At 44.5% G+C, this 13,031-nt stretch overlaps 1 protein-coding gene across 3 annotated transcripts in view; it reads left to right on the top strand.

The window, feature by feature from the left end:
* ARID1B (AT-rich interaction domain 1B) overlaps positions 1-13,031 on the top strand; it is a 408,409-nt gene that overhangs the window by 334,949 nt on the left and 60,429 nt on the right. For all 3 annotated transcript variants that reach the window (XM_065889253.1, XM_065889251.1, XM_065889252.1), the window contains one exon: positions 1,732-1,911. In XM_065889253.1, coding sequence (XP_065745325.1) covers positions 1,732-1,911 — 180 coding nt within the window. The remainder of the gene's footprint in view (positions 1-1,731; positions 1,912-13,031) is intronic.

Below are 13,031 nucleotides of genomic sequence, written 5' to 3'. Positions count from 1 at the left end.
CCCTGTACTAAAGCCTTCAGCTGACACCCGTGAACTCTCAGCAACTCGAACTCCTGGGTTCTGGGAGGTTTTTTTTCAAACTGCCCTTTGTTAGTTTTCTGGTTTGATGATTTATCTTTTTCTTAGATATCTGTCTTGATTTGGGGTATTCTTTGTCTAAATGCGTATTCACAGTTCATTCTATGTACTTGCTTATGTTTGGCTGAACTACTGATGATGGCGATGTACCTTGACTTTATAAAAAGTCCTGCACAACTGAGAGGGGTATTTTCTTTATCCATTTGTCCAGCTACCTGCTAAGTACCTACTGTGCTGTGCTCAGCACTCTGAGTACGGGAGGAGTTTAATACTCATTCTTTCAGCACATAGTTTTTGATACCTACTACGTGCCAGACGCCCTGCTGGGCACTGAGAATGCAGCAGAGAGCACATACGTGATCCTTGCCTTCATGGGGCTTATGTTTTAGTGGGGAGGAGAGAGTTTAAGTGAGTCAGAAATAAAGTAAGATGATCACATGTCATGAAAAGCACGTGAGGAGAAAGGGTGGCGCCGCCAGGGCAGTCAGGGAAGGTGGACCTGGAGGACAGGAAGGAGCCGGCAGTAGGACGCTCTCGGAAGAGGCAACGGGAGAGAGTAGGCTCTATCAAGGGAAAGAGCTTGATGTTATCTGAAGCATGAGAAGGTTAGTGGACTTCAGGGTACTGAGGTGGAGAGAAAACTGTAGGAAGTGGGGTTAAAGTGAGAAAGGCAACCCCAGACCACAAAGGAGCCCACAGACCGTAGTCAGATGGGGGCATTTTGTTCCAGGTCTAATGAGAAGCCTGGTGGCAGGATGGTTATACAGAGAAGATACGCTCTCTGATTTCCTTTTTTATTCCTGAAAAGTCATTCTGGCGGCTTTGTGAAAGTGAACCAAAAGGCACAAAAACGGGGCAGGGCTGAGAGGGGTGAGCCAGACCATGACCATGTCTGGTTGTGGGAGAGAAGATGGTAGCTGGGCGGCTTGGCTTTTGTAGATGAGGAAATGGAGAAGAGGAGTGACCCAAGATACATTTCGGAAGTAGAGGCAACAGACGTGCCAATGCATCCATCACACCGTAGGACATCAGGGCGGGAGGAAGGAATCGTGGGTGGCACACTGGAAGGAAGTCAGGGTCTGTTTGGAAAGCAGAGGACACTTCAGACCCTCCACTTGTGTGCAGTTCCCCCTGAGGGGGGTAGTATGAATCAGGTGGTAAGTCGGCAGGACTATAGGAGTCACGGTGAACAATTGTGGCCCCAGGAGATCAGAGGGAAGAAAAACGGTTATGCGCAGGGGAGAGCTGGGTGCTGGCCTGGGCTTGAGAGAGGGGTGGGATGTTTGAGTGAGCGGGGACACGTGGCCCAGAGATCGGGGAGTGAGCCGAGGCTCTGAGGGGCGTGCGCATGTCCCGCCAGGCAAGAATGGAGGTTAGGAGAGGTCAAGGTTATTGGCCTGTTCACCCTCTTCTCCTCTTCCCTAGTTCATGTCCACAGTCCATTGGGTTCCCAGGAACTCTAGTGAGAGCTCAGAGTGAGGACTAGGGTAAGCCCCCTGGGCCCTCTCACGTCCTCCACACTGGGTTTGAGATGCCTTTAGGTGTTCTTTAGGGGAATCCCACAGCACCAGTCTTCTCCCATCTACCTTTGACACAATTCCATGTTCACTTTTGTCACCTGCATTTATATATTTCCATTTATTTCTCACTTAGGTTTTATGGCAGGCACACAAAGAAACCCTCAGATGTCTCAATATGGACCTCAACAGACAGGACCATCCATGTCGCCTCATCCTTCTCCTGGAGGCCAGATGCATCCTGGAATCAGTAGCTTTCAGCAGAGTAACTCAAGTGGGACTTACGGTCCACAGATGAGCCAGTATGGACCACAAGGTAAAAAAGTTTCTCCAAAATGCACTGCAGTAGGTTGTAGAAATTTTGTTAATATGTTAGTCCTTCAAGACCTTAACATTATAAACATCTCTTTAAGATCCAGTTATTTGTTACCTGACAGATTTGTGAGGTTAATGCAAACCCACAGTCCTTCAGTTGCCCGTAGTGATGGGAAGAATAATTATAGCAACTATTCATTAAGCATTCATGCATCAGACACTGCGGTAAGTGCCCTTCATACGTGTGCTGTTAATAATGAAGGAGTAAAGCCTGTTTCTGCAGCGTAGCTCTAAATGCTTGTCCTCAAAAAGTTGCTGATTTAAAACCTAGGTTTCATCATGTTGTATTCTAACTTTGTCCCCTCCCTCTCTGTAATTATGTTTGTAACAATATTCTCACTACTCAGAAGGATTTCATGTGTCTCCAGATGAAATCTCTCATCTCTCTTCATCTAATCTGTCTCCAAAGTGCTCTATCAGGTAAATAATGGTTCTGATTTTCACAGTCATTACCAGTTTTACTCTTAGAAGGCAGGACAAAGCCTGAAACGGACATGTCTTTCAAAAAGGAAAGAGTAGAAAAATAAGTGGAACTTGCCCCAAATACACCATTTTCATTCTGCCTTCCTGGACATTGGCGTCTGTTTTGTCTTACACATGCAGAATCCTTTTATCAGGGTTTTTAACCTGATATATATATATATTTTTTTCCTAAGTCACTTTTGGCAGTAAGGCATTTGAAATTAGCACCTTCTTTATATTTTGTTTCTTTAAATTAGACATTAATGGATAATTTAGAGAGAATGAGCTAACCTGGCACAATTCCCAGAGCTTCCTCCTTTCTGAAAATACCGGAATATTCTGAGTGAAGACAAGGCCCGGTAGGAAACTGTAGTAAAATGTTCGCTACCTCCACAACGAAGTCGGATCCCCTGACTTAATAAAGCCTTAATATTTCTGAGAGCTTTTCTGTCCGTCTGGAAAACGTGCTGCGTTGAGGACCTTTGAGCTTCTCTGGCCATCAAATAAGTGCCTGGCAGGCCGGACGATTCTTTGAGGAGGCCAGGCACCTTCTCGGCTTCTTACCAGGTGTTTCTCAGAAAAGCGTTCCTTGCTTCACGGTTTGAAAAGTCCTGTTTTCTGAAGATCTCTTTCGGGAGGATTTTAAACACCTTCAATACTATCAGTGCAGCACCATCGCCTTGCCCTATGCTGCTCTGTCATTTTACATTCCAGCTATTTCTGTTGTCAGGAAAGTGATATTAAAACACCCAAAACAAAATTTTTCCATGGCCCCTTCCTGCCTCTGTCCATGTGCACGTAGTCGGAGTGGATACAGACGTGGGTTTTGCTTGATTCCCTTCACACCGTGTCATAAATGGAGTTCCGTGTTGTGAATTCCAGTAAGCTCTAGGAATTTAAGGTCCCAGTTGACAGTGTCTTCCCGGTTCCTCATCAGCCATGGGTAGTTGTGACATGTGGTAGTTTGTTGCGGAGCTAAGGCAGGACGTGTCACTCAGCTGTGAAAGCGCCTACTTGCCCACTGCACCTTCAAAACTGGGGGGCCTTCAGCTATCAGGAAAGGAAGAAAACTTCAGTGAAGGTTGGAAAGGCAGTTGATAAGTTGTGATACGCACAGAAAATATGGACTTTTGTTCAGAATGTAACTGGAGAATCCTGGAGGTCAGGACCTTATCCTCAGAATTAGGGGTGGCTGGAGGCCTGGGATTTAACCACTACCACTCACTAGGGCTTCCTGTAATCTTCAAAACTGGTTTCTCTACTCTTAAATAATTCACTCTTGAAGTCTCGTCCTCTGCTGCTCTCAAATAAGGGGAAAGTGGAGCCTTGGACTATCTGATGAGTCTTTTGTGAACGGCTGTGAAAACACTTATGCTTTAGGAGTTAGGTAATAACACAAAAGGTAATTTCTATAGAATGGATTTATTTTCTGAAAAAAAAAACCACCTCCGTTTTTTGGAATCGTTGAATGTGAAGATTCTTCTTTTCTAATTTATTTGGCTGCGTTGGGTCTTAGTTGCAGCACACAGGACCTGCGTTGTGGCGCGCACGGGCTCTTCGTTGCACCGCACAGGCTTCTCTCTAGTTGTGGCGTGTGGGCTCTAGAGCACGGGCTCAGTAGTTGCAGCGTGCTGGCTTAGTTGCCCCGCGGCACGTGGGATCTTAGTTCCCCAACCAGGGATCGAACCCACCGCCCCTGCTTTAGGGAGGTGGATTCTTAACCAGAGGACGGACCACCAGGGAAGTCCCAAGATTCTTGATTTAGGAAAACTGCACCTGTGAGGGTTCTCACCCAAACTTGTGTGCCCTTGGAAAGTTGCTTACTCTCTGGGATTTACTTTTCCTATAGAAAATGGGAAAATTAGACGGTGTTACCTTGGAAGTTGCTTCTACTTCTCATATTCTGAGTCTAAATTTTGCTTCAACTCCAGGGCCTTTTATGTTAACACGGCCCACTGGATCCACTGCGTAACATTTTGGTTATGTAGACAAGAAGGTTTTTGTTTGGGGTTTTTTTTTAAGGCGTAAATGCTGAGTTTAGGTTGACATTAGAGATAATTGAAAATAAGGCCGATAATTTCCATACACAGCACTTTCTAACTTTGAAAAAAAGTGCCTGCACATCTGTGCTCTCGGCAATGTTCTCCTTCCGAGAGGCATCTCTAGCACGTTCTAGCACATTCCACCTTGAGGCGTGTCCCCTCCTGGGTTCCTCGACTGGCTCCCAGTGCTGTGGGCTGCCAGTCAGTGTCCCAGTGCTCTGTGTGCAGATCAGAATTGTTTGCGTTCCTCCTTGCATTATCCTCTCCTCGGCAAACACTGAATGGCAGGAAATTACGCTTGTGACCTGTATCACTCAGTTCAGTAAATGTTCTTACCTTTACATTTCTCTTGGTTGATCATTTTAAACAGAGACCCGAATGAAGTACTTTTTCTCTCTCTCTCTTAATTAACTACTCAAATTATTAGTAAAATATTCAGCTTACATCTTTGCGTTACACGTTTTGATGTCTGGAAAGAATGGCTTGTGCAGCGACCCACAGGGTCATCAGTCCACATCTTCTATGTCTGGTACTAGCTAGATGGCTTTCTTCTGGGCTGGTTTCGTTTTTAAGAGATCTCAGGGGAAAATAGTTTACAGTCTCTTTTTGCTATAACCTTTTTGCTGTCAGGAGCAGCTTCTTCAAAAGTATTAGTAACAACCAGCAACGTTTATTAAACGCTACTGGGTCCTGGTCTCGGTGTTTTTCATATATTAACCCATTTAATCCTCACAACATGCTGTGTTATAGGTACTGTTATTACTCCACTTGACAGAGCAAGAGACTGAGGCGTGCACCACATACACACCTTTGCCCCGGGCACACGGTGGGACGCCAGGATTCAAATTCAGACATACTTTCCCATTTTTATTAATTAACAGGAAGCCCTTGACGTTATCCCATTTTGCAAAGGAGCAGGTTAAGTAATTTACGCACAGTCCCACAGCTATTAAGGGCAGAGCCAGGGTTCACACGGAGGGAGACTTCAGAGGCCACTCACAGAGCCACTGGTGCATCGCTTCCCAGGCCTGAGATGTACTCCTTCAGTGAGCCGAGAGAGAAGGAGGCGAAAGGCAAAACCACTGGCCTTCAAGGAGCAAAGGAACATTTGGGGAATGCAGGCGTGGAAATACATCAGAAATACTAGAGATTAAGGGAAAACATAACTATTAAAAAGAAATTTTTAGAAGTGTATATGATACTGTAAAATCTGAATTATTAAACGTACTAACGGGGCTTCCCCCTTCGGCTAGCGTTTCTCCCTGCGCCGCGTTTTCTCGACGCTGCTATTTTGAGCTCCTCCGCCGGGCTGGGTGACAAAGGCGCCGCCGCCGGCATTTTCTACCCGCGACTCGGCCACCCGGCCGGCCCTCTCGGCACCCACGGAATCCCCGAGGCCCCAAAGCACCTCCGGAAAGGATGCGCCGAAGAGCGGCGGCTTTCCTCGCCCCGAAGTGCGTTGGCTCCTCGACGGTCTCCCAACAGCTGCTAGGCCATCATCGAGGCTGCGATGCCCCCTCCCATACAAAAGGCGACCTTGAGCGCCGGTAACAGGAAACACCCAGTCAGTTTCGGGCAAATATCAAAATACCCTAATGGGATGAAGCCAATCTAAATGTGTAAAAGTGTTTAATTGCAGTATACTTGATGAAATAGTACTTTCCTACCTTCAAGCAGGCACGTGTAAAGTAACTACCCTTACAAACAGTTTGCAGTAGAAAGGGCCATAGAGACTTGCTCTAATAAATAGAAAGCAATTATGTAATTGACATGTTAATTATTAATAAATGCCTTTGTATGGGAAAAAGGGAGCGGAAATCAATTTCATCTTCACAGCCTTTCTATTTCCTAAGGACAGACACTGTCTTGTTCGTGTGTTCTCTAGAACAGTGTCTGTCACAGACTGTCCACAAGTATTTTTGGCATGTTTGTCACTAATTGCAAAAAGTGAGGGTCTAGCCTTAGTTTTGCAAGGAATTAGGAGTATTACCTTGGGCAACTAACGGGGATTCTGAGCCTAGATTCCCCTCCACCTATCACTCCCTTGTATGTTAGTGTCTGGGCCACCCCTTACAGCCACACACGTTGTACACTGACTCAGCCTTGGTTTTATGCCTTAATTTGTATAGTGTGTCTTAGGAAGCAGGGAACTTCTGAGTAGGTGAGTCTGAAGCACGTTTTATTCCTAAATTACTTGGTCAAAGAGGCTTTTCAGAAGGGTTTAACGTGTTTTGCTCTAAAATAAATAAGATGCCATCGGAACTCTTCCTTCTCCTTCATTCATTAAAATGTTTCTCACAGATTCAGCAAAGGCAGACTTCAGACGATACCTAGTTGAAATGAATGCAGTTCCAAAATGGTGAATCGTGCATTAACAGTCTTACAGCTGTTCCAGTTCAGAGGAGCAACATATAAATGTTACCAGCTGGCAGCCCACTGGCTGCTTGGAGAGTGCCTTACAGGCCCCATGGCAACCTTGGTGTCACCATGACCCAAGACTTCAGTCTCTGCTCTTACTCTCAAATTAAACTAGATTCAGCCTCTCTGCTACAGAAGTGAGATGTGTCTGCCACGTGGATTCATGTTTTCTCCCCGGACAGTGCTGCAAACTGGAGATCTTGTTCTTTGGCTTTTTCCAAAGGCTGGTTTGGTTTCACTCATTTTTTTTCCTTAAAACAGTTTGTAATATACTTGATATGTTCACTGCTTCCTGTTACCTTTATTTTATGGTTCAATGGACATTGCTAGACAAAAGTATTAAATCCATATTCTATACGGCTTTGTTAAAAAATTCTAAATCTTTATCTTGCCCACAGTAGCAAAAACAGATTGTAGTAGATCATTTTACAGCAGAAGGTGGTTAATGCCATGTTCTTTTGATGCTCAAATTTAGCCTTCAAGTTAAAAGGTTTAAGCATGAATTTTTCTTAGCAGACTGATAATCATCGTGATTTTATCAAAACCTGGGAATTAGGGAAGAAGTAAGGAAAACAAAGTACCAATCAACTTTAAGAAAGAAAAAGAAAAAACATAAAGCAACACTGATTTTGACTAGTGTGAAGCTAATTATTTTACGTTGCTTATTGAAATCAACAGCACAGGGCTTCCCTGGTTGGTGCAGTGGTTGAGCGTCCGTCTGCTGATGCAGGGGACATGGGTTCGTGCCCCGGTCCGGGAGGATCCCACGTGCCGCGGAGCGGCTGGGCCCGTGAGCCATGGCCGCTGAATCTGCGTGTCCAGAGCCTGTGTTCCACAACGGGAGAGGCCACAGCAGTGAGAGGCCCGCGTACCGCAAAAATAAAATAAAATAAACTTCAATATGTAACTCAAAAAAAAAAAAAAAAAAAAAAAATCAACAGCACACAGAGTGCCAGCATCCCCTCCCCTCACTGAATGACTAAGCACCTCGCGGGGCGTGGTCATCCGGTGGACTTGTACCACAGGCCTGGATCACGACAATTGTGGATGGCAGTGTAGAAACGCAGGATGTGGACGTGCAGCTTTACTTTACATCTTAGCAAGGTGCCTTTTCCTGAGGCTCACAGCTCTGCCATTTTTTTCAAAGGTTTCTTTGAAAAGAAATGACCGGTTTTCAAATCTTTAAGAGTTGGTACCACGGGTCCTTTCAGAAGGCTTCCTGCACCCGCCGTCAGGTGAAGCAGATCAGAGCTCTCCCTCCAGGGGGCGCCGTTCCCATGCAGTCTGTGGGTGTGCGCAGGGCACAGCGGCTCTGAGCCTAGGGAGGACGCAGGTGCTCAGGCACCTGTGACGACAGTGACTGAGAATCCTTCGTTCCTTACCGTAGGGATTTTACTGTTTTATGCCAAATTTGGCTATTGAATTAAGATAATACAATTTTACATTTTTTAGGTGAGTACTTACTTTTTCTTATACTTTGAGAAATAAATTTAATATCTGTGCATCTTGAAAGTAAAATCAGGCATATGATGCAATATATAATAAAAAGAATTTCACTGATTGAAAAGTTATCTTACATTAATATTGGAACAGTTTCTTTCTATTCCTTGACAGATTCTAACCATTGTCAGTGTCCAGCAATAGTTACTGTTAATATTTTTTTCCTCACAGCAATCACACGAGATAGAGAATCTCGTATCACGCCCTTTTTGCAGAAGGGGAAACTGAGCATTGTGTGTGAAATGTCTGCGTGTGTGTGGCCTTTCTGAAGGCCACACACACGCAGACATTTATGCCCCTGCTCCTTGAGGGCCTGTGCTCTCAAGACTCACTGCTCTGAAGTTAGATAGTGGCATCGGACTTACCATATGTCCCCCAAGCCTGTGTGTGACGTCAGCCTTGGCTGCGGTGGTTTCTCCAAAGATGCGCTTCTACACAGAGGCAGCCAGCACGCACACAGCTCCCTTCCCCGCGTGGCTCTCCTCTGTCACTGGCTCAGGGACCTGCCCTCTCCACTCTGTGTAAGTTCTCCCTGCTTTGTTCTCCTTCAGAGCGCTTGACACCACACGACATGCTCTAGATTTGTTTATTAGCCTGTCTCCTGCCACCAGAATGTAAGCTCTTTGCCTTTGCTCATTGCTGAATCCCCATCTGTTAGCACAGAGCTGGCATATTAGAGGCTCTTAAGAACTGTTTCCTAAATGGATGAAGACAGAGTGTTCCAGAGACACTGGTATACCTTCTTGACCCTGCGTTGATGGTTGATGGGTATTGGGTTGACTACTCAATGCTTAAGAATTATCTTTGGGAGATGGCGCTAAGGATCATGGTTGTCTGTTTTGTTTGTTTGTTTGTTTGTTTTGCGGTATGCGGTCCTCTCACTGTTGTGGCCTCTCCCGTTGTGGAGCACAGGCTCCGACGCGCAGGCTCAGCGGCCATGGCTCACGGGCCCAGCCGCTCCGTGGCATGTGGGATCTTCCCGGACCGGGGCACGAACCCGTGTCCCCTGCATCGACAGGCGGACTCCCAACCACTGTGCCACCAGGGAAGCCCATGGTTGTCTGTTTTTCTCTGTGCTTTTATATTTTCTATATTGTGCTTGCATCACTGTATAATTAAATTTTTAAAGGAGTTAAACTTTGTAACATATATGGGAAAAAACACCAAAAGTAACATATGTGGGAAGAAAACTACCAAAACTACCCAAAAAACTACCCAAACTACTGAAGTCATACTGTAAGGTAATAGGTCTTTTCTCCTCTTTTACAAGCTTTATGTAATATTTTTACATTTTGAAGACTTTTTAAAATGCATGTTGACCTAGGAAAAATATGGTGTCATATATCAGTTCAAAAGATAAATTATCGCTATTCCCACAACTAGTAGGATTTAACGCAACTTGGGGTAAGTTCACTTTCATTTTGAATCTGCCTTTGTGGTCTTCTTTACTCAGTCAGTTTCTCTCCTAAAGCAGTGGCTGAAAGTACAGCACTGTGAGATCATTCTGAGAGAAAGGTAGCGTGGGAAGAAGGTTTTTTAAATGTAACTTTTTTTTGCACAGCAAGGATCTTACATCCATGAAAAATACTCTCAAAATCATTTGTCATTAGAGGAATGAAAAGTAAAGCCACAACAGTATCCGCTACACACCTACTGGAATGGCTCATATTTTTAAAAAATTGGCAACATCCAGGATGTACGGTAGAGCAATTAGAACTCTCATCTGTATTGTAGTGGATTTTCTGACAAAGTTAAAAACGCACTTATCATACAACCTAGCGCTCTCATCCCTAGAGTTTACCGAGAGAGATGAAACATATATCCACTCAGAGACCTGTGTGCAAATGTCAACAGCTTTATTCGTGATTGCCAGACACTGGAAACAGCCCGAACGTTCACAGAATAGAATACTACTCAGCAACGAAAGGGAACAGACTACTGAGGATGTACAGCATTATGGATGAATTTGGAGAGCATGGTGCTGAGTGGAAGGAGCCAGACACAGTACGCTGTGACTCTATTTATGTGACATCCTGGGGAAGGCAAAACTGTAGGAAGAGAAATCAGATCAGCGGTTGCCAGGGGTGGGGATGAGATTGACCACAAAATGGCAGCTTTTTGTCATGATAGAAATATCCCCTGTCTCAACTGTGCTGGTGGTTATAGGGCACATATGGTTGCTAATGCATATAAATCCTACCTTAATACACATGACTTAATATTATATAGTAGATGGCTATGTGAAGTGATGATTACTGGTCAAATTTAGCCCTAATTCACAAATATGTGTATCATAGTATATAGCTAATTGTCCATTTATTTTTTTTCCCGCTCAGGGTCAGCTGTCTATTCTATGATTTGTGCACCCTTTTACCCTCCACAGCAAAGGGGAATAATACAGGACTTTGCGTGTAGTAGGTGTTCATAAGTAATTGTTGTATGGTTGAAACTGAGAAGTAAAATAAACGGAAGCATTTAATGATTCAATAAAAGCAGTAAGCTTGGAATATTCATTGTAACTAGCAAATCTGAAAATTTAGAGTCAGGTACAGAATTATTTGTGATCCTCTAAAATAATGCTGGTGACTTGAATAGAGTCTATCTCCGGCTTCCTCTGTCTGGTGCTTGAATACCACTCCTGGTGGGTTGAAATCTGAATTCATTTGGTGACCAATTTTCCAAAGCTGGTGTGCCAAGATGAACCCACTTGAAAACTGTGGGCTCTCGTACTTGGCTGCAAGACCCGTCCAGCTGAGGTGGGCTGGCCCAGCATCTGTAGCCTTCATTGTGCTTAATGCTGGAACCATCTGCTTTCTGTCAGAGCTAGTGCCAACAAATTACTAATCTATTAGAGAAACATGGAAATAAGATTGCGCTTCTCATTCCTGGCTTTTCCTCTCATATTTTGCTTGGCTTCCATATTTGGTTTTTGTTTATTTTGGGGAGAAAGATATGTTATCGAGTAGGCAAAGTGGGGGGATGTGTGAATCATTTTTCACTCCTTCCACACGTTTTCAAAAGATGACGGAGAAAAAATCATATTCATGCTTATCGATAATAATCGTATTATTGTTGATGATCACGGTGATAGCTATCATTTCTTAGGTAGTTCTATGCTTGGCACTGAGCTCGTCCCTTTCTACCTATTCCCTGTTATTCTTGTTACTTTACCTGGCAAAACTGATGTTCTGAGAGGTTAAGTAACTCGTCCAAGGTCATGCCCCTAGGAAGTGTCAGACCAGTATTCAAACCCAGTTTCTAGAGCCTACGCTTTATCCGTTGCTGCCTCTTAAGCCATTTAAAGCCTTTAGAAACCATTTTTATCCAGGCATGTGAGTTTAATGAGGAAAGTCTTGAAAGTTTCAAGGAGAAGAAAAGGGGACTTTGTATTTCTTCTACCAAATAGAGGCCTCTATAATTAGAACATATTCCCTTGACATGTGCTTTTGAGTGCCAGTTCGTGAAATCAGCCTAACTGATTGAGGAAAAATAAGATTGGGGGCCCAGCACTCAATGGGCCTTTCTAAGGACAAGTGCACGCGTGCGTGTATGGGTGTGCATGGTGGTTGTGCTCTGACGCATACTCCACCCGATTACAGAATGCTTCCTGCTGTGCAGTGAAGACCAGCTGCTGAATTGAGCAAAGGGATTGAAGCCCAGCTCTTGTCTTCTTAGTGCATAAAATGAATGAAAAAGCTAGAAGTCAAGTAGAGGGTTACTGAACATCTCAGTTGTCTCTTTGTGTTCATTAAAATACAGCCCCTGACTGCCAGTTAAACCCAAGGTGCAGGAACCCAGAGTGACAGTGTTTCTCTGTTCCAAGTATGAACGGCATTCTACTTCAACTCTAAGCAGAATTCCACAGAATCAGGGACCTTACTCTCATATGCACTGTGGGCATAGTCTGCAACAACCAGGTGAATGCTTGTTTTGTAAGACCAGATGAAGGTGTCATTTCATTTCCTTCAAAAGCAAAGGGTACGTATGTTTTCACTGAATAAAGTTTCTTACCAAATGAGTCGCTTATCAGGTGTTGAGGGGGGTGGAAACTAGCCGCAGAGCAATAGCAAGAATATGTGAATTGACATCATTTGTGTTCAAAGTGTAAATGAGTTTGTTTCTTTTTAATAAAAGCAAGAGCCAGAAAGGCACCGCTGGATCTCACTGATGTTATCAGATAATCTGGAAGTGAAGGGCTGTGAGGTCAGTGGGATGGGTGGTGGTGGGGGGGGAGTCTCCAACCTGCTGCAGAGAAGAGTTTCGAGGACTGTGCTCTGAGAAGGCGTGGGAAGAGGCAGGACACAGCATCCTGCCCATTGTTCTGCGTCCCTCCCAACCAGGATGAGCATAAGGGGCCCTTTCCGCGGAGACAGTGTGATGGGAAAACCGACGGGGACCTTCTGTGTGGTCCCGTGGGACGGGAGATTCAGAGCAACCTCCGAACTTTTTATAAAGAACTTTGATAAACAGTGAACGGTCACCTTTTACTTGAAAACAGTATCAGTTTGATTACATCTGCAAAGGCAGAGTATCTTCATGCAAAGGCAGTTTAAATTTGAGGTGCTGGCATAAAAGACTAACTCACGATGCAATTCGGAGGCACCTGAGGTAATGTATGTTGAACCTCTCCTGTCCCTTC

Source organism: Phocoena phocoena, chromosome 12 (assembly GCF_963924675.1).
Source record: "Phocoena phocoena chromosome 12, mPhoPho1.1, whole genome shotgun sequence".
NCBI classification, from domain to species: Eukaryota; Metazoa; Chordata; class Mammalia; order Artiodactyla; family Phocoenidae; genus Phocoena; species Phocoena phocoena.
This window is presented reverse-complemented; position numbering and strand designations above follow the sequence as displayed.